Source organism: Bactrocera dorsalis, chromosome 3, assembly GCF_023373825.1.
Source record: "Bactrocera dorsalis isolate Fly_Bdor chromosome 3, ASM2337382v1, whole genome shotgun sequence".
Classification (NCBI taxonomy): domain Eukaryota; kingdom Metazoa; phylum Arthropoda; class Insecta; order Diptera; family Tephritidae; genus Bactrocera; species Bactrocera dorsalis.
In genome coordinates, this window is record NC_064305.1 from 42,817,737 (window position 1) to 42,840,505 (window position 22,769).

General features: G+C 39.7%; 1 protein-coding gene and 1 long non-coding RNA gene across 5 annotated transcripts in view; both read left to right on the forward strand.

Annotated features, from left to right (window-relative positions):
* LOC105232865 (zinc finger protein ZFP2) overlaps positions 1–18,147 on the forward strand; it is a 29,915-nt gene extending 11,768 nt beyond the window's left edge. For 3 of the 4 annotated variants that reach the window (XM_049451256.1, XM_049451255.1, XM_049451257.1), the window contains 2 exons: positions 14,013–14,123; positions 16,553–18,147. In XM_049451256.1, coding sequence (XP_049307213.1) covers positions 14,013–14,123; positions 16,553–18,093 — 1,652 coding nt within the window. In that variant the 3' untranslated portion in view covers positions 18,094–18,147. The remainder of the gene's footprint in view (positions 1–14,012; positions 14,124–16,552) is intronic. The other variant, XM_011214747.4, reaches the window with a different exon arrangement.
* Positions 18,148–21,743: 3,596 nt separating this feature from the next.
* On the forward strand, positions 21,744–22,545 carry LOC125777220 (uncharacterized). The gene is made up of 3 exons (XR_007422178.1): positions 21,744–21,881; positions 21,952–22,097; positions 22,158–22,545. It is a non-coding gene; the product is annotated as an uncharacterized LOC125777220 (long non-coding RNA).
* The last annotated feature ends 224 nt before the right edge of the window (positions 22,546–22,769 follow it).

The following is a 22,769-nucleotide window of genomic DNA, read 5'->3' on the forward strand; positions in this document are numbered from 1 at the left end:
CACTTACACTTCGCTACATTGTTTCTACATATTTTTTCCAGTAATTATTTAGATATTTGCTTAAAATAAGCATTTTATATTTTACACAATATTCATTCCATGAACAATAACAAAAGTATTCCTTGTTGACAGATAATAAGTGTTGCCATACTTACACATTTATCAAACGAATAAAAATGAATATAAAAACTCAACAAATACCATCTGAAATAAATTTTCCATTGTAATAAAAAAAGTTTTAAGGGGAAAACTTTAATATACCATCCCACGATTTCAGGGTTAAAAGTGATATGGTTGAATAGGGCTGATGCTCCAGATTAAGAAAATATATAATTGTTGCCGCCGCAAACTTATAGTTTTCGAGATATTTGCATTTAAAGTTGAAAATTTTATCTTGCAATTTTTCGATTTCTAGTAATTATTTATTTCATATTATGCACTTTTTATGCACTTATACTCCATTACATTGTTTCTACATATTTATTTTTTAGTAATTATTCAGTTATTTGCTTAAAATAAGCATTTTATATTTTACACAATTTTCATTCCATGCACAATAACAAAAGTATTTTATTTAAATGCAGATATCTCGAAAACTATAAGTTTGCGGCGGCAACAATTATATATTTTCTTAATCTGGAGCATCAGCCCTATTCAACCATATCACTTTTAACCCTGAAATCGTGGGATGGTATACTAAAGTTTCCCCCTTAAAACTTTTTTTATTACAATGGAAAATTTATTTCAGATGGTATTTGTTGAGTTTTTATATTCATTTTTATTCGTTTGATAAATGTGTAATTATGGCAACACTTATTATCTGTCAACACGGAATACTTTTGTTATTGTGCATGGAATAAAATTTGTGTAAAATATAAAATGCTTATTTTAAGCAAATAACTAAATAATTACTAAAAAAATAAATATGTAGAAACAATGTAATGAAGTATAAGTGCATAAAAAGTGCATAATATGAAATAAATAATTACTAGAAATCGAGAAATTGCAAGATAAAGTTTGCAAAATTTTCAACTTTAAAAGCAAATATCTCGAAAACTATATATTTGCGGAGGCAACAATTATATATTTTCTTAATCTGGAGCAGCAGCTCTATCCAACCATACCACTTTTAACCCTGAAATCGTGGGATGGTATACTAAAGCCGACCCGTTTTAAGGCTTATATGTGTATTTAATTGCATCTACTAATTTTACAAAAGGATCATGATGATTATTTGCAATATTTTTTCTCCAAATATATTCAAAAATTAAATTGGAAAAATCTTCGCTATTATTATAATTGTCCTTAATAAAAAAACGTTTAATTACGCGCCACTGGGACTCGATGCGTTGAGTGTGGGTCCCGTCCTCGGCAACAAACGGATTATCGGGGTCGCTGTGATTAACCCGTCGGTGCTCAATCCCGTGACAAGCCAGACAGTCGTATGCCTTCCAGTAATCAGTACATATTTATATGAGCGCCTCAGCAGACCTGACATTGCCGGGACATACCTCCAGCGTAAGGTCGTCACTCCCATCCTCAACCATCCCAAGAACCCAGTGGCCCTCGACTCTCCGCCCGAAAGTAAGAAAAGATATATAAATTACATAAAAAAAATTATATTTTTATTATTACCTTTGTTGTATTTTCTCTTCCCAAATTTGCTTTCATCTATTTGAACAGTTTTACCAGGGCCACCAATTTTACCTACCGCTACCTGATGGTCAACCTGGTATAATACTACGGCTTCGCGGCAGTAATTATACCAGTCAGTTAGATAAAACTGGTTCCCTGATAAAACTGTTTTTCCTCACTTCCGCATGTGACCAATGAGATGCATACGCATACATTATCACTCGACCTTGCCAACGCAGTTCGCTTCCGACAATCCCTTTTCCGGCATCGGAACACCTCAACAGTGCTACTTTTATTTAATGACAGCGTCATTGGCACTTTATGGGTACGGCTCAAACCTTGTTCTTCGGCAAAGGAAATACATTTATCTTTAGAGTCAAATGTTTGGATTATTTTTCCAATATTCCACATTGACTTCACTTCCGGCGCTTTAAGCACATTGGTTCGTTTTATGACAGCTCGCCTGGTTGACGCTCCGACACAATCTATTTAAATACCTTAAGTTATATTTTTATCAATTTTAAACTTATATTACTTACTTGATTAATTTGCACTCATTTTTTAAAATACAACTTTTAATAATAATATGTTTATATATATTTTAAATTTTATATACTTTAAATTTTTATTTATTGTATATTGTAATTAAAGTACCCCTTAACTTTTTATTATTATATATTTATATGGTTGTCAAAAAAGTCTTGCGGTATTTTCGCTAGTTGGCGCTGAAAGCGCGTAGTTCTAGTTTTATTCGTCGCATCGGGTCATGCTATACCTTTCTGGAAAGCTCATTTCACGCGCTAACACGTGTTTGATTGATTGTCATTTCTTTTAAGTCGTTCGTGAGTTATAGCGTCGCAAACATGGAGAAAAATAAAGAGAAAATACGGCATATTTTACAGTACTATTTACTACGATAAAGGCAAAAATGCATCTCAAGCCGCCAATAAAATTTGTGCAGTTTATGGACCCGATACAGTTTCCATTTCCACCGCACAACGATGTTTTCAACGTTTTCGTTCTGATGTAGATGTGGTCGAAGATGCGCCAAACATCAAACATCAAACCGTTGTAAACCATTTGAAGAAGCTTGGAGTCACTAAGAAGCTTGATGTATGAGTGCCACACGAATTGATTCAATAATAAAAATATCGGAAGACTTTTTTGACAACCCAATATATATTTTAAATTTTATGCTATTTAAATTTGTATCCTGAATTTATGCCTGTATCCAATCGCGGGATTCAAATGAAATAAATATGAAACTTATTACAAAACGGGAAAAAAGAAACGGTACATTCTTTAGTTGTAACAATACCCGTTACAGAAAATGTAATGCACTTCTTTCTGCATTGGCGGAATACTTTTGTTATTGTGCATGAAATGAAATTTGTGTAAAATATAAAATGCTTTTTTAAGCAAATAACTTAATAATTACTGAAAAAGCAATAAGTAGAAACAAAGTAGTGAAGTGTAAGTGCATAATATGAAATAAATAATTACTAGAAATCGAGAAATTGCAAGATAAAATTTGCAATATTTTCAAATTTAAATGCAAATATCTCGAAAACTATTAGTTTGCGGCGGCAATAATTATATTTATTCTTAATCTGGTTTTATCCAACCATACCACTTTTAACCCTGAAATCGTGGGACGGTATACCAAAGCCGACCCCATTTTTGAACAATACTGCCAAATACTTTGTTAGTGTTGCGATTTTGTAAATATTTTAATTTTATGTGTCAACTACAGTTAAACACAGTTAAAATATCGTCATTTTTCCACGACCGGAAAATCATAGTGAATATTTGTACAAATAACTAAATGTGTGCTATTTCCTTGTCTAATGAAATGTCGATTGAAAGGAGTAACAACACGAAAGTAAGCATGATAATGGTCTAAAATTCAAATTCTGAAAGATTAAGGTGACTTTAATTTTTCGTACTGAATTCCATATCAGAATTTTACCTAGCTCAAGTTGGTACAGTTTATGCGATGAGAGGAATTTATATTATAAATCTAATATATATAATATCAAAGTTGCCAACGCAAGTTGCGACACTAGTCTTTACGGCTGTGCAATCTGCACATGGTTCGCGCGCAGCGTCGCCACTCACTCCGAGTAGCCAACAGTGGACCTCCACGGCCCCGAGGAGCTCAAACAGGCAACATAGCTCCCACCTTCATCCCGCTCCTCGGGGAGAAGCCACGCACACGCCACTCCTTCATCCTCAGGATCACGCATGGATACCCGTGACAAACCCGTGTACTTCCATTCAACGGCAACGGATTCCAGAGTAAGATCGAGGAGATAGTTGCACTTATGAATCGGGAACGCGTATCGATAGCTGCGGTCCAAGAAACCAAGCTAAACAGTCTTAGTTACGTAAGATCGCGAGCGATATAATGGTGGTGGCCTAGCCTTCAAATTGCACAACACAAATAATCGATGAAGACATCGACCGCAGGGATACTACCCTAGAATTTCAGGGTATAGCTATCCAGTCAAGTGATGTCGAGATCGAAATATTTAATATATACATCCCCCCAATTACATGTTGCTCTACAGGACATCATCCGAATATAGATAGGTGCTTTGGTAATCCTGCCTGTCAAACGATGGTACGGGGATGGAGCTGGCGGTACAGATTGACGATTTGATATTCTGCACAATAAATGACGAAGCCCCCACCAGAGTTATGGGCACCTGTAATAGCTCGCCCGATATTACGATTGCTAGTGGTGGTCTGATAAATAGCATAACCTGGCGACCTATGGTAACTCTCGCATCAGACCATCTACCCAATATTATCTCGATCGAGAAACCTCCCATTTGTCCCTGTGGACAACCGTAGCTTCGTTAACTTTAACAAAACTAACTGGGTCGGCTTCACAGAATTTACAGAGAACACCTTCAACGCTTTACCCATTCCTGTGGACGTATCCTTTGGCGAACATCGTTTCCGCAAGGTGATCGTAGCAACTACCCCTCGCTTCTTCCCGGCTGGAAAAATTGCGGAACTCCGCCCTAATTTCCCACCCTAAACATCTGTATTATCTAACGAGACGACACCTTACGCCATGCCGATGCCGTTGATCCCTGAATAAGGGATCAATTTAGAGACTCGGCGATTGGTAAACCAACATAAGCGGACGAAATATAGAGCACGTGAAGACCTGCAACCTCTCCACCAGTGTGAGTATGCTTTGGTCTACTGTCAAGGCTTTATCTAACCCGGCCAGGCATGATGACCGAATTAAAGTTCAATTCAATGGCAATGCTTCTTCGGAGCCGAAGAAGTGTGCGAGCGACTTTAGCCGGCAATTCACTTGCACCCTTCGATAGACAAAACCGAGCGATGTGTTAACCGATGGCTGCGCAAAATGGCAAACGACTGCGCGCCATTTACTTTCACCGATGAGGTTCAGAATGTCATCAACAAAGCGAAATCATCCAAATCCATTGGCCCTGATGGAATCAACATACTTTTGCTAAAGCATATAGGCTCGACGGAAGTAAGCTACCCAACCAAGGTGCTCAACCAATGTGTGGAAACTCGGAAAAGTGGTCCCACTACTGAAAATTGGGAAACCCGCCAACAAAGGGGAGTCCTATCGAGCGATAACTCTCTTCTCCCCAGACACTTGAGACCTTGCTACCCGCAACCTTCACTCACTATATGAGCGGTTATCAATTTCGGCAAGAAAACGCTAAACTGAGAAGAATTAAACAGGGGGTTCCGCAGGGTGGTGTCCTCTTCCCGTTACTGTTTAACTTCTACAACTAGAAACTCCCACAGTAATCAGAGGGAGTTTCCATAACCTCTTACGCTGATGATTGCACGATGTTGACGTCAGGCAATGGAATCGATGGGATGTGTTCAAAGTTAAACAGCTATCTCTCCTACCTTTCTTGTTTCTTCTCTTCACGGAACCTAACACTCTCCCCCACCAAATGCACAGACGGCTTCAAGGTAGATAGTTGATAGTCTATGCTTCTTCACTCCGCGATTATCGCCAAGGTGCAGAGACGCAACAAAATCCTCAAGTCGCTAGCCGGCAGCACATGGGGAAAAGACAAAGAAACGTTTTTGGCAACTTACAAAGCAATCGGCCTCAATTACGCCGCACCAATATGGTCGCCTGCAGGCAGACCTGCCAGAACACTGGTCTCCGGACCACGAAAGGATGCCTCTTGATGTCTCCCATCGAACATGAGTCGCTTATGCTACCAGTTAAGGAACCTGGTGAACTCCTCTCCAAGCAGTTGCTGCTAGGATGTTTTCACAGAATTCACCCCTGCAGTCACCTGCTTGCAGCGGAATACACCGACCGGCCTTCCGACAGGTACTGACCGGCATTCACAGTGGAGTTATCAACACCTTCACCCACTCCCTTCCATTGAATGGGAGTCAAAACACCACCCATCGTAGACGAAGAAAACGAGTTGCCGCGAGAAACGCGGGTGACCCTAGAGCAACTTCGTTCTGGATTGCATCAGGTTAAACTCCTACTTGTCCAGAATAGACCCCGACATATCCAACTATGTCCTGCATGCAATGAGTCTCCAAATGACACTGGCCACCTCTTTACATGCCCCGCCAACCCCACTCATCTAACACCCTTTTCCCTTTGGTCCGACCCCGTCGAAATGAGGCCTCCCGTTAGATGATGTCGACGTCAACCTAGATAACTCTTATCATCCTAACGGGGATTGGATATCCGTTAGAACAACAAGGAAGCATCAAAAGGTCATTCCTCAACTACGTCGTCGACATCAAACAATACGCCGACCAGACTTCGGTCGAAACTAACTTCCGACAAGCACTGACCACAATTCACAGTGGAGCCATCAACACCTTCACCGACTGCTTTTCAGTCCGTGGCAGACTTGGAGCCAAACCACCACCCATTGCAGACGAAGAGCTCGAGTTGTTGGGCGCAGCTTCGTTCTAGATATTGTAGTAGGCTTAACTTCTACTTATCCAGAATACACACCGACATATCCAATATATACCCCTTCGAAACAGCACGTTTCCTAACGGGGATTAGGTACCCGTTGCAACAACAACAACAGAATGGACGAAGAAGTAGATACTAGGTAGACCTTACCATTGCAGTCTATTACGTTCAAATTACGACTCTCAATAATCCTAAGATCCTAATCCCGCGATAACTGCCAAAGTACAGAGCCGAACAAACTCATCATGTCACTAAATGGTAGCACATAGGGCAAAGACAAATAAACGTTGGCAACACCGGCCTGGTTGCAGCAAAACGAAGAAGCAATGTCCAAGGGGATAATATAACCGTTACGAAAACAATAACAATCCTTATTATATCCTCAGAGATAATTATGGAATAAAGCCAAATAATCCACATAAGATTCATTCAAATCTTCATATGAATATATTATATAATTCTGTTCATACACGTTTGTACACTTGTGGTCATATAATTGAGAAATTCATTACTTTTTTATAATTAAAAAAACGTATATTTTTTACGCTGCATCCTTGATATATCCTGAAAACGCTAGAGATTTCAGAATTTTTATTTAGGAGAGTTTTATCATGTTTCCATTTCTTCCAATAAAAAATTCTCAAAAAATAAGTATTTTTGTTTAAAAAGGATAAATTGAATTAAAAAAAATTAAAACTTTTGCAAATTTGCCGCGAAAATAGGCAAGAAAGACCACAGTTTCTGACGGTTAGGGCAAATCAAATCCATTGCTATCTTTCACATGAAGCTATATTAGATGAGTAACATCTTTTATTTATTGACGTAGACACTGCTTTCGCGGTTATAACTGAGTTTACAGCAACGCGCCAGTCGTTCTTTCTTTTCGCTATTTAGCTCCAATTGGAAATTCTTTACCTGGTCTTTCTAACGGAGTGAAGGTTTTCCTTTTCCACGGCAGATACTGTGTCGAGTACTCTCAGAGCTGGAATGTTTTAGTCCATACGGCGACATGGCCATCAAAGCCGCTGTCTCTTCATTCACTAAACTATGTCAATGTCGTCGTACATGTATCTCGTAAAGCTCATCGTTCCATTGACTGCGGTATTCGCCGATGCCAATGAGCAAAGGATCACAAATCCTCCGCAGAACCTTTCTCTCGAAAATTCGTTGTCATCGTCTATGCCTCTGTACCATAATGCAGAACGGGAATAGTGAATGACTTATAGAGTTTGATCTTTGTTCGTCGAGAAAGGACTTTACTTCTCAATTACCTACTCAATCCGAAGTAGCTGCTGTTGGCAAGAGTTATTCTGCGTTGGATTTCGTGGCTGACGTTGTTGGTGTTAATACTGATTCCAAAAAGACGAAATTATCTACGATTTGGACTGTCAACAGTGACGTGGGAGTCATGTCACGACGAGTGTTTATTTGATGACGGGAGATATTTCGTCTTGCCCTTGTTCACTACCAGACCCATTTGTTTCGTATCTTTGTCCAACCTTGAAAAAGCAGAACTAACGGCGCGGTTGTTATAATCACTAATATCGATGTCATCGGCGTACACCAGCGGTTGCACACTTGTCGAAGATTGTATTATTAGTTTTGCAGAGATACTAAATTCTGACATAGCGGCAAAAAGGCAGCTCCTTGGTTGGGATCTTTTCCAACATTTGGTGCATGGTGAATATCTGATCAGTTGTTGATTAGCCATATCTGAAGCCGCACTGATAAGGTTCAATCAGTGTGTTGACGGTTGGTTTTAATCTTCACACAACACGATTGATAGAACCTTATATGCGATGTTGAGGAGGTAGTTGGTGCAGATTATGGATTCAGTATTCCTTAGCTTTTAAAAAGTCAGCAATGTAATTAACTGCCGTGATATCGGCGAAACCCCAATTAATGTTCAGGAATCTCCTTATTCTTTTCTAATATTTATTTCCTATTTTTGGAATATTTTGGAGAATAGAGACAACAAACTAATTTATCTATATGAAGTGATTTCGTTCTCAACTTTATCTGGTTTCGGTACTATCACAACTTCAGCACACTTCCACTGAGTTTAAGAAATTATTTAGTCTTATTATAGAATTATAGATATAGATAGATAAGTGTAAGAGACATATTTAGTTTTTTTTTAGATAAGCATCTAGCTACGTTGGCTTCAACTTTGTCATATCCTGGAGATTTAATTACTTCACGTATTTCCGCGGGCAAAATATGTTTCATTGGTAAATACATTTGGCATGGTACTTAAAAAAAAATTCTAATATTTCCGCATCATTGTTGTTACCACTACAAAAAAGTAGTGAACGTTTCTTCGAGCTATTTACTGGAGCTCTTGGTATCAACTAGTCGTTAACCAGATTAACTGGGTAAGGAATTATTCGAATAATAATTTTCGACTATCCGGTTAACCATTCGTTGTCGACTATTCGAATAATAAGCGTTCAACTTCTACAATTTTTTTCTAAGTATATATTATAAGTTTATAGAAACTTTGCAGTATATACGTGCACAATTAGCATTTCACAAATTTAAAAGCAAAATTTAATATTTGATTGATTTGATATTTGAATAATAGGTTTTCAGGTTATTCGATTAATTTAAAGAGTCCTACTATTTACCATAAGCATTTGCTTTACTTTTGCCTGTTCTACAACAAACGTTAATAGAGTCTTTAATAGGTACATTTCTCTTTTTAGGCCGATATATTGAAGTATTCCGTATGTTACGGTCTTCATTATTTCTATAATTTAAACAGTTTTGGCATTTGGGTTTCTACTGATTTGCCACATTTTTCTTACATGTTTTTTACACTGAATTAATGCTCTAATCTCTGCCGGCAAATTCAGCCAGCTGAAGTTTTAAGAGACATGTCGAGTACTATATTTTGCGACATCCACCAATGTCACTATTGTTGAAAGCAGAATATTTTCGTTAAACAAAATTGATATCCTGACTGAGCGCAGTGTGGTAAATTTCAAGTGAGTAAAAATTGAGATATCTTGCTGAAGCTTGGTATGCGCGCTCCTTATTAAAAAAGTATGAGTTCGTAGATGGCCATAATTGGACCATTGCCACGCCTACAAAACGCCACTAACCGAGAACCTATAAAGTGCCTTAACTAATCACTAAATTTAGATATGAAACTCTAAATTAGCACATTGGATCGAAGTAATAAGTGCACTTGGGCACGAAAAAGTGGTCGTTGCCGCGCCGTCTAATAAACCACTAGCGCAAATGTTGTATTATAAGAACTCTTACCGATAGTGTGAAAATGGATGTAATCGAAAGTAACTCCGCTCACACTCCATATAACTATTAAAAACTACTAAAAGCTTAATAAATCAATAACTAAATACGTCAGCGACATTAAATTTTAGTTTCGAGATGGTATGAGAGGGCTTTATAGGAGCCGGTGTGAAAATTGAACGATGGGCATTGCATCGCCCAATTTTTGGTAAAATTGCATAGCTCGGAAAGCACGAAAATAGGCGAAATCGGACAATAACCACACCTACTTCCCACATTTTAAATCCCATTTGATTCTTTCACTATCCAGTACACAAATCAAGGAGTAGTTAATCTACAATTTGCCACTAATAATTCCTTTAAACCAAAAGTTGCTCTAATCCAACCAAAATACTTAATACTTCATTGAGCCCCCATATGCCTGATATAAAGATTTTTGAACTTCCGGGTAGGTTTATACTGCATATATTAGCCAATATTTTAGTTATCTCAACGAAAATTACAGAGCGTGTTTTACTCATATCTTTGTACCTAAAATGAATAAAATTGGTCGAAAACTTGACCAAGCCCCCATATAACTAATATCAGGATTTTCGAACATCCGCCTGACTTTACTTCATTTGATTGGTGATTGTATGTGCCATCTTAATGAAACACATGTAACATTTTTTAGTATGTAGATAGATAGATAAATAATTGAGGAATCCACCGCGACCTTAGGTCTATTGTGCCCTCTACTAACACACAGGGACTCACTTAGCCCCAACATATTGATAAAGTCTAATATCCTGCTGGGTGCTAGTGAGGCGATGTGATCCCTATCCGGAAACATGGATTCCAGGGCCTTCGACCTGCGTCTGCAGACTGCGATGCAGTCGATTAGCAGGTGCTCCAGGGTTTCAGGCTCCCTGTCGCAAAACCGGCAGTTAGCGCAAGAGGCTATTCCATGTTAAATAAGTGCCTTTTCAACTTGCAGTGGCCGGTGTAGAATGCGACCAGAAGCCTGAGTTTATCCCTTGGGAGGTTAGTTATTGATTTAAACCTGTTCTGGTTGTACCCCCCAATTAGCAATTTGACATGTCGCATACCATGCACCCGTTGCCAATGCCTTTCCCTGCCCACTCTTTCTATACCTCTATGACCAGGCACCCAGAGTAGGTGCACCTGGTTCCTTTCAGCTAGGCTGTTCAGCCGTTCTCTACACTCCTACACTAGTAGCGATTTGATCTCGTACGAGGAGATCGCTTTTAGTGCCGCTTGGCTATCGCTGAGTATGATTATTCGCTCATTGCGATAGTTGCGATGGAGGTTTATCTCTATACACCGACTTATGGCCAAGACTTCGGTCTGAAAGATGCTCGGAAAGCTACCCATCGGTATGGTGAGCTTGGTGCGTGGACCTGCGATCCCTGCACCAATTCCTTCCGACGTTTTCGAGCCGTCGGTGTACCACTTCAGTGTGCTATCCCTCAGCATTAGCTCAAGAGTGGAGTCGTTCCACTCATTCCTGCTGCCGAGGGTAACCTTTAATTTCTTCGTGAAGTTGATTGTTTTGGTAATCCTGTCCTTCGGGAGGAGGGCAATTGGAATATTGACATTTATCATCTCCATCCTCTGGGACAAGATTATCTGGCCTTTACCACATCCCACTACCGTTATTTGCAGAAGTGAGCGCTTGGCTACTTGACCGATCACTATGTGAAGCGGTGTAGGTTCCAGCAGGACCTCCAGCGCTGTCGTTGGGCAGGTTCGCATAGCGCCCGTCATGCAGACACATGCTAGCCGCTGAAGCTTCGATAATTGGGTTCTCACCGAAGCCTGCGACGCTATAGAGGCCCAGGACACCGCCCCGTATGTGACTATCGGTCGCATGGTGTACAACCACCTAACGATCCTTGGCTTGCAGCCCCAGGATTTTCCCGCCAGCCGATTGCACACCATTAATGCCTTTGCTGCCTTGACTAAGGTCTGGTTCACATACTGCTTCCACCGCAAAGTAGAATCCAACGTAAAACAAAGATATTTGACCTTGCTAGTTAAGTATCTCGATCTCTCTACTCCCAAGTGTGAGATTCCTGAGGCCGGGTAGGGACCTGCACCTCGTAAACGGGACGACGGTCGTCTTTGAGGGGTTGATATTCAATTCAACTCCCCTGCACCACTCCTTTGCCAAGTTTAGATCTCGTTGCACCAGGTCACAGAAAGTGTCCTCAAATTTACCTTTAGCTATGATCACGATGTCGTCCCCATACCCGTCGAAGTCCCTGGCCTGCACCGCCACCAAATCCTACGTCAGGAATTCTGAAATACAGAAGAAATCAATGTTATTCCTGACAACTATACAAGTCCTAGGTCTCTCGCTAGAAAGATCCCAGATTACCTTGTTTGTCTCCGTCTTGAGGCCTTTGATCTCTCCTCTGTGGACCCAAGGCTCTTGGATCAGCAGTATGCCCAGTTTCTCCGCTGTGAACCCGCTTGTTATGGCAGCTGAGGCTGCCGCCGCGTGATGCAGGTTCACTTGGGCAATTTCCATATTGACGGACATTATAGTATGAGCTCGAGGAAGGGCAGATCCTCTTCCCCGCCGTCAATCGTACTGCCATATATTGGGTCTCCTAACCCGTCGAGCAGCTCCTGCGTGCAGGGTAGCTCTGTTGTCTGACCGCAGTGGCCGACTTCGGGGACGTCGGTGGTCGCTGCTGGCACTGCCTGCCCATAACCTGTAGTACAGGCGAAAGCTCGCTGCCCGGACGTACTTGTACGACTCGTCGTCTATGTATAAGTACAATCTCCATCTTTTCATATCTCTGATTTCACTCCATTTTGCTGCTGACGACGCGCCATGACGAGATGCTGAGTCCCCGGTTCTGGTTTGTCCCCGCACCGAGGGAGGAGCATTGTCATGCTGTGCATGATTGGCAAATCTTCCGCCCTCTTCGCGCAAAGGACAGGGCCCTTCCAGCCTCCCAGCTTTGGAGCGTACTCCCTCAGCCAGTCGGTGGACGCCTCATCCATTCAGAACTCCTGCAGCATATCTCCTTTGAACTCCACTCTCAGGAAGGACGCCGCGTAGTCCTCCCCTCTGAACACCTCCTCCATGAGGAGGTCCTGGAGCACGGTGAGCTCCTCCGGTTTCAACGACTCCGACGGGTAGTTAAGAGGCAGTACAGCCATGCATATGCCTTTAACAGCGTCCGCATATCTGCGCCGCCCCGCTGGGGAGCCGGTCCAGATTTTTGGCCTACGGCTGCCTTTGGATTGATGCCCCCCAACCTTTTGGAACTGGGAGGCTCCTGCGGGCGTGATCTGGCCGCTCTTACGCTTTGCGGCTTGGGCATACGTGTCCGCGGGCAGTGCCCTGCTATCGCTCCGCCTTGCGGTCAGGGTTGGCCAGCTTCTGGGAGGGGGCGCTGCCCACCTCTTCTGCGCCCCTCCTTCAGTGCTTATCAGCACCAACCACGCACAATTGGGGGCGCCGAGTATGCCTTGCTCCTAAGCCCCTGCACCGCGGCAAGGTGCCTACCATTCGCACAGGTAGTATGTAATTGGAACTGGGGGGCTCCTGCGGCGTGATCTGGCCGCTCTTACGCTTTACGGCTTGGGCATACGTGTCCGCGGGCAGTGCCCTGCTATCGCTCCGCCTTGCGGTCAGGGTTGACCAGCTTCTGGGAGGGGGCGTTGCCCACCTCTTCAGCGCCTCCTCCTTCAGTGCTTATCAGCACCAACCACGCACAATTGGGGGCGCCGAGTATGCCTTGCCCCTAAGCCCCTGCACCACGGCGAGGTGCCTACCATTCGCAGAGGTAGTATGTAATGTAATTATTAATAGATAAAATTGGGTCAATACTACCCCAACTGCCATATATGTATTACAAATACTAATTTTCTTTCTTTTTCAAACCTTAATATATAAATATAAAATTGCTGGCTATCCGATCCTCTGGCTGACGTTTTACCTCTTAATGTATTTCCCTGCCTTCTTGCAATCTCTTTCTAATATGTAAAAATAAGTATGACTTTTAGGTTCAGTTCTAAAAAGTTGACCAAATATCGCTATATTTGTATGGTATAATACATACAAAAAATATTGTAAAGTATATTTTTTTGTAATGATAAATTGCGCGCATAATTTATTAATATATTCTTTTTGGTTTTTCAGATTTGATGATTTTCCATATGCAAAATGCCGACTCCAGAATCTCTGAACCCTTAATACATTCCGTAGACCAAGAACCCTCAATATGTGATCCAGATGAAAATTATAACAGTTGTAGGTATAAAATTATACTTGTATGTATTGAATCATATCTTTCTTAGTATTATCATTTGTGAAAGACATGCCAAGGCCGCAAAGTCGAAGAACTGACAACTGTACAACAGATACGCAATTTGTGCAGACGACACCTTAGCCTACATTAGCCCGGGGACATCGTCTCTAGTTGTCTAAGTTTGTCATTTGGGGGAAAAAGTAGTTTGATGAACTTTTTGTGTGGTATACTCTCAGAAACAACTTTGTATGGCGAAGTCCAGGCGTTTGCTGATAATAGCGATTTATACACTTCAGTACCGAGATTCTCTGAAGTGGTGCTTGACTGTCACTGTTTTTCTTCAATATAATCTCTGCACCCTGCTGATTGTGTAGACCAGATCAGCACCAATTCCATCTACCATTTTTTAGCCGTCCGTTTTAAATATAAAGTGCAGCTACAAAAATTAGATATATATTATCAAAATTTTGTTAGAATCACTTGGAATCTACCAATAGGAATGACGTGATTCCCTCGTGGCGGCCATGTTCAGTAAAGTAAGACTTACTATTTCATCATTTTACGTTTCACTTTGGTACCAGACTTGGAAATTGTTCAAAATTGTTATTCAAATTCACGTTTTCCGGTGGCTACTGTAAGAGTTCTTCGCTCAAAACACGATTTTCTCAGGTGAAGCCTATTTCTGGCTTTATGGATTCGTCAACAAATAAAATTGTGGCTATTGGAGTGAGTCAAGTTCCTGTCTGGTTCAGGAAACGCAAATGCATCTTCAGAATTTGACCGTTTGGCGCGGATTAAGGTATGATGGCATCAGCTCGTCTTATTTTTTAGCGACGTTATAACTTGACCTGACCTTTTCCCGGAATTTTATGAAATCTCTATTTCCAACAAGACGGTGGACAGTAGGGTGATTCAAAAACAACAATTTTTTTTTCGTTTGGTACTCGGAAAAATAGGTGCCTAGACACCTCTAAGAAAGCCTATCCAAATATGAGTTCCTAATTGTAACGGGAAGGTCCTCCTATATACATACATACAGTTTTCTATTTTTTCTTATTATCAGATAGAAAAAGTTATATCTCGCTTCCAACTACTTGAAAAAAGATGTTGTTCCTTAGATTTTGTAGGAAATTGAATGCTCTACAAAATGGTCTCCTATGATTTTTTCGTAAACCCAACCGTTTAAAAGATATTAACAGTTAAAGTTTGATTATTTTTGGAAACATTTTTTATTTCTAATGAATTTTATAACTCAATGAAAAAAATCATTAAAAAGTCATATGAACCTATTTTTCCGAGTACCAAACGAAAAAAAAAAAAAAATTTTGAATCACCCTAGTGGACAGCCTCATATTTTACATTTAAACATGGACACATTGCCTGTAAAGTTTAGCTTTTCGTTGATTTCAAGAAAGGGATCATGCGATTTAATTATCACCTCTAGAAAAAGACAAAACCCTTTTTGACTAAGTTTAAGTGCTTTATTTCATTTTAATATCACGTCGTTCTTGTTGGTAGGATCTTTATTTTCATTGAAAAATAAAAATATTATGTGCGTTATTATATCGATAGAACATCGGGATCGAAGTAGCGAATAATGTAATTAGTAGAAAAAAATAAGAATTAGTTTAATCTAAGGTCATACTGATGTTGTTTAATTCTCGCTTAACATTTCTACTTAACTTTGAAAAAAATTTTGGGACAGATCGTATATAATTTAGAAAGGCATGGCCGTCTTATTCAGGGTTGTTGTGGAATTAGAATTGCTTAGCTGTCAGAATTGCAAACCAATTCTGATTTTCAATGGTGTCACAGAATCTGTTTGGATTTTCGTTTTTTCGAACATACGCAAAACCAATATTCGAATCAGCTGTTTACTAATGTGATGAAACTTGCAAATTAATACATTTGGAAGCAATCCTATTAAAGTTTTTAATTAGTTCCGATTTAAAGGAAGATTTTAAGAGATAACATTTATCGAATGAATAAAGACGCATTTGGGTGTTAAATTACGTTTTGTAAATCTAATATCTTTAAATATCCGGATTTTTTCCAAAAACTCAATAATTAAGACATTTCGTGTTTAATACTTATGTTTTCCCAAATAGAGATAAATAAATTCTTAATAATAAAATAACTTACAATTCAAATCTGTGAGCGACTATCTTCTTGTTTTGTTTCTGATCAAACCAATAATATCTGAATTCATGACACCTACTTCTTTTTTGATAGGTTTCAATTCTGATTCCACAACACCACACACACCACAATTTCTGACATAGCAGAGTATTCAAATAGGAATTTCATTATAGTATGTTGAATTCTTAAATTAAGATGGTGCACGGATCAGGCGCAGGGATAACTAGTGAAATATTCCAATTTATAGTTTTTAATAAATGTATTTTTCGTTTCATGAAATTTATTTAATCAGATAATTTTTTTCACATAGCTTCCACTATAAATTGTGCAATTACAACTGACAACCCTGAAGATGTGAATGTTGTGACAGCGAATGCGCAAATTAAAATGGTTTTCGAACAAGTGAATAACCTATATTTTTGCTTATTGTGCGAGGAACAAAAGACAATGGCACCAGAAGCATTTGCAGAGCATATGCTCAAAAACCATGGTTTAAGTTTTTATTCTTGTGAGATTTGTTCTGCTGGTTTTCTTTCTATTGAAAGCATAAAAGAGCATATAGAAAGTATGCATTCAAATTTATCTAGCACTAAACAAGTTGAAAATTCAGAATATCAATGTGAAGAATGTCAAGAAGTTTTTAGTGATAATCAATTGTTGCGTGTACACAAACGAACGCACAGTAACGTTTCCTTACAATACGAATGCTCAGAATGTCAGAAGAGATACAGTTGCCGAAGAATGTTGCTTGATCACATGAATATGCATACCGGCAGTCGTCCATACAAATGCACGAAATGCTCCAAGGACTTCGCATCAAAATATACATTGCAAGGGCATATGAAAATTCATAGTGAACGCGTACGCCCATATAAATGTGATAAATGTAACAAAGCATTTCTTAACCAACAAACCTTCACTCATCATAAGAAGCTTCACATGGGAGAAAAGTCATTTATATGTGATATTTGTTCAAAGACCTTTAGCACCCAACACAATTTAGACGTTCATAAGATTGTGCATACCGGTCAGCGACCATTCATATGTCGAACTTGTGGAAAATCTTTCGCACGTCGTGCTGAAATTAAAGATCATGAACGTATACATACGGGAGAGAAACCTTATAAATGTGATATGTGCGATGCTGCATTCGCTCAGCGTTCCAACTTGATGACGCACCGAAAGTCCACACATTTAAATGAGAAATTACACCGGTGCGATCAGTGCGACCGTTCGTTTAAAAGACGCCGTTTGTTGCAATATCATATCAATGCAGTACACACAGGTGTGCGTCCTCACGAATGCGAAATATGCGGTTCTTCATTTGTTTATCCTGAACATAAGAAAAAGCATATGCTTATACACGGCAATACTAAACCATATACTTGTGAAATATGCGGTAAAGAATTTAACAGTTGCGCCAATCGCAATGCTCATCGTTACGTACATAGTACAAAAAAGCCATACGAATGTCTGAAATGTGGTGCCGGCTTTATGCGCAAACCATTATTATTGGCACATATGAAACTTGCTCAACATACGAACGACACCATTATTATTAACCAACCACATATTAGTGACAAAAGGCCGCTAAATTCAAAAAGAGAAATTAGCCTTGTTGACTTGTGTAATGAAACTAACGACGTTCCCGCGAACTCAAATTCACAAGATTCAAATTCAAGTGATGACAAAGCACTGCAATTAATTGCTCAGCACACAGAAGATGTTGCCGAAGTAGATAGTGTACAGTACCTGCAATTTGATGATTTAGATAAAGATGGTCATCAAATAATAACTTGGGTAGATATTGGGCGGGATAAAGATCATAATTAATTTATGTATATACTTTTTAATATTAATAAAACTACTATGACTTAAAATTGATAAGTATTTATAGTTTTGAAATCAGATTTAATTTCACCAATTTACCGATGATAACTTATAAACGGTTAGATAAAAGTTCATTTTAACTTTCACCAAAATATGAGGAATTTTTTTAACGATATTTGCAAGTTAACCAGTTGCCAGTATATTTTTTTATATGTATATTGTTGTTTTATTTTAAATATAAGTAGTTGCCGCTGACTTTGGGTTTAGAAATATTTCCATTTAAATTTTTAAAATTCAACTATATAAAATGCCAGTTATTTTATATTAAATAGTAGAAAAATAACTTTAACTCCATATTCAAACTGTATTAAAAAGCAAACGATATTTTGTTAGGATACAACGTAATGAATTTAAATACAGAGAAAGTGCGATTATATCAGTAGAAAAGTATGTAAAACTCACAAATTACCGGCACTCACCTTGACACGGTTTAAGCGATGGAACGTGTAGGCGCACGGATCGAGTAAGAAAGGCTCGGCGCCGTCCGTCAGTGTCTTGTCCATTGTGTTTGGTGTCCTCGTTTGTGGTGTAGATGATGATGCGTTGAGTTGGTGTGTGTGGGATGAAAAGTTACGTGTTGAATTGGTGTGTGTGTGATGAAATGATGACGTGTTGAGTATGGTGTGTATGTGTGGGGTGTAGATGTATTATATTAAGAGGGGGGTCAGGTGCTCATTTAGCCATCCCGGCCCCCCTAGGCGACTGTTTAGCCTAGAAGGAGTTGCAGCTGTTGCAGCGTTGCCACAACGCTGCTCAGACCCGTGGATCGACGAGGTGGTGGTCCAGTCTGTCGAGGCCGCAACGAGGTTCCACTCCGCTGGTGTATGACACTATCGGCGGGTGGAAGTCGGGATATGGGGCCGCGATGGGTGGGTGGCCGGTGCGCCTCGCGTGACGAGTTGCGATGTAGCAGCGTATGATGCGTCCGGTGACACATTTGGCACAGCCCCCGTGACTCACACTCTGAAGTAGCATGAGTGTGCGACAGGCAGTTGAGGCAATGCCCGTGAGCCTGAGCAACTTGCTGCCGTTGCAAAGGCCGCATACCCCTAAATCTTCCACAATGGTGGAGACGATGAGGGCGTCGACAGATGGGGCACCTTATCCGACGGGTGCCACGTGGTGAGGGTGTAAGTACCGCTGCAGGCGCGGTTGCCAGTACAGGTGACGGCGTTGTTGCCGTTGTAGTTGCCGGTGTTGTTGCAGCCACAGTTCGGGGCGCTGGTGTAGGCCCGGTGCGTGGCGCATTGGCAGCCCGAGCGGTTGGCGGGGTTGCGACTGGTGTATCTACATCCATGATGATCTGTGTAGAGAAGATTGTTAATTATACATATCTGTCATATAAATTGATATGGGCAATCGTACCACGATATGTGGCATGAATGGGTCGTCGTATTGATCGACCATTTTTTTTGTTAGTTTTCTTTGTTGTTTTTGACGGTTGGTTATTTTTGACGGCCGATATTGGCGTATTTCTCGTATTATTGTTAAATTGAGTGATTTTGTTATATCGCGATATTATCGGTTTGGCTTTTTCCGTGTTCGGATTCGCGGTCGTCTGTGGTCGGTAAAAAGCACAGCTTCACGAGCGGTCTGGTTAGTGTTCCGTTTTACGTACGGAGATCCACGACCCGTATGTGACAGTCGGAGCCGTAATGCAGCTTTTCTATGCGGCCAAGCCGCCACTCGGTAGGGGGTAGACAATCATCGTGAATGAGGACACGTCTCCAAGTTTAGGCGCTTGCTCAGGAGTCTTCCAGTGGTATCTTTTGTGGAGATCCTTTATGTATTCCTCCTTCCATCGGCGGCTGAAATCATGATGGAGAATTTTAATTCGCTCCCATTGATTTAATAGGGATAGCGACTGCACGCCTGGCTCAGGAATGGCCAGGATGGGTGCTCCTTTTAGAAAATGCCCTGGAGTTAAGGCGGTGAAATCTGAGGGGTCTTGCGATAGTACTGTGAGTGGCCGTGAATTGAGAACGGCTTCAATTCGATTTATTAACGTCGTGAACTCTTCGTAATTGAATTTATAATTTCCAGCTACCCGTTTGAAATGGGATTTGAAGCTTTTTATTCCTATAAACCGCCCATATGAGGAGCACTTGGGGGTATAAAAGTTAATGGTTGCCACCAAATAATTAATTACTCCGTTATTCTGAAGTATTGTAAGATTTGGTAAGAACTTGTTTGCCAGTTTGTATAACTAACGTTATTCAAAGTTATAGTTTCGTTAAAGAAGTTTATGAGAAAAGTACCATTTAGTTTAAAAGATGTATTATTATAAGTAATATTTCCAATACAATTTAAAAGAAATATTGTTCCTTCACTAATTAATTCAATTATAGCTTGGTTTACATATTGGTAATCGCAAAGCGCTTTTTCTCCGCTAAGGATCTGTGAAATGTAATGGGTTTTGTTTAGTTTTTTAAGTTGGTTTCTCTTGCATATAGTAGTATCATCTACTTCAATGCAATTTCCAAGTATGCCATATTTGCCGTTTTGGGTTATGAAAAGATTGGTGAATTCTAAGTATACTCGTTTAAGGTGTTTCACAGTCGAACGTATGATAATATTATTGTAAAGGGTATCTTCGGTTTTTGGAAGTGAAATTACAAATAAAAGAAGTGAGTCTTTAATAATCATAGAAGGTTCTGCATATTTGAGTGCTTGCAGTTCATTTTTAAAAGGTAATGTCTCAGTTTGAGTAAGAATATTTGCGATATCTTCTTTATTTAGAATTTGAGAATGAACGATTCCTTGTTTTGCTAATTGGGTTGCCATTATAATTTTTGCAATTTCGTCTTTTACGATACCTAACCTATTATATAATGTTTGTGCGAATAATTCTTTATTATTCTTACTTATTTCATCCACAATCATGTTACACCTATCTAATATTTTATTCAGCCCTATTCTGCATCTCGATTACGTTCCCGCTCTACGCTCCGTCTGAATCGAAAGTAGGTATTCCGAGTTACGGTGGAATCGAAAGAAAAAGAGGAAGAGCGATAACCTTTTCGAAATCAGCTGTTTGCCTTGGAATGTGTGAAATTGAAACATAATAAAGCAAACAGATACAAATTTGTGGAAAAACTATTGGTGTTTAAATAAAATAAATTAAATATATAATTGCGTAATGGAATCGATAGCCGCGGCGATATTTCTTGAGGAGGACGGCAACACATCCGAGAATGCTGACGCGAAAGTTGAAAGGAGAAGATTGCGGGATATGTGTGATCCATTTCAAATGAGTGACGAATTGTAAGAAATTGAGTTTGAAAGTGATAAATCTTAATTCATTGATTTTTAGACTTAATAAGGACGCATTCAAGTATGTCCTAGATACTTTTGCGGAAGAAACTCAACAAAGTACTTTGACGTCGTTATCTCCGCTTAATCGTGTAGTGGCTGCTTTAAGATTTTTTGCGGAAGGCAGTTACCAACATGGAGTTGGTACTGATTATAATGTCGGAATGGGTCAGTCAACTGTGTCAAAGTCACTGTCTCATTTTCTCGAAGTCATGCAACGAAAGCTTTGCCCTGAGTGGATCAAATTTGACCAGAGTGAAGAGGAAAAAATACAAGCGAAGCAAGAGTTTTATGCGAAGGCTAGTTTTCCAGGAGTCATTATGTGTGTTGATGGTACGCACATAAAAATAGTGAAGCCATCTGAAGAGGGGTTTCTATATTATAATAGAAAAGGTTTTTATAGCATCAATGCTATGGTGGTGAGAATAATGTTCATCGCATCAATGCCATAATTCAAATTCATTTTATCAATTTAATTTTGCTTTTCAGGTGTGCGATAACAGAATGCGTATAAAAAGCATTGATGCCAGGTATCCTGGGTGCAATCACGACTCGCAGGTATGGGGCTTAAGCAAGCTGAGATCGCATATGGAACGGCGATATCGGGAAGGTGAAAGAAAACGCATGGCTGTTAGGTATTTATTTATATACGTTTGTTAAAGTAAGTTTTGAATAGTTATTCGCTTTATCAACAGGTGATGCGGGGTATCCATTGCAGCCTTGGCTAATGACTCCATATCGATCTGTAAGTCGAAGCAGCCCGCAAAGTAATTACAACATGCGGCACTCCACAACAAGGAATATAGTAGAGCGGACGATTGGGGTATTGAAGAACCGTTTTCCGATGCTTGTCGGGTGCTCGAGAACTACATTACTCACCACACAAAGTCAGTCAAATAATAAACGTTGCCTGTGCTCTCCACAACATTTGCATTTACTACAAAGTGGGAGATTTGAACGCAAATGAATTTAATTTTGAAAGCCGTCAGGAGGAGGAGGAAGAAGAGCAAAGCAGTGACCCCGATTATACTTCCATAGCAAATCGTATTCGAGACAACATACTCGCTACTTTTTAATAAATTTGAGAAAACGAGTACAATAATAAAAACATCTTTATTAACTTCAAAATTGTATGTATACATATGTACTATTCGTATATTAAAAAATAATTTGCATTCAGTGCATTTCACAAATTGTTACTTAAAGATAATAAATTGAATTCAGTTCATTCACAGCAGTTCAGTTTCACAGCTTCTTTCTTAAGATAATTATAACAAAAAACTAAAAAAAAAGTTCAGGTACAAAAT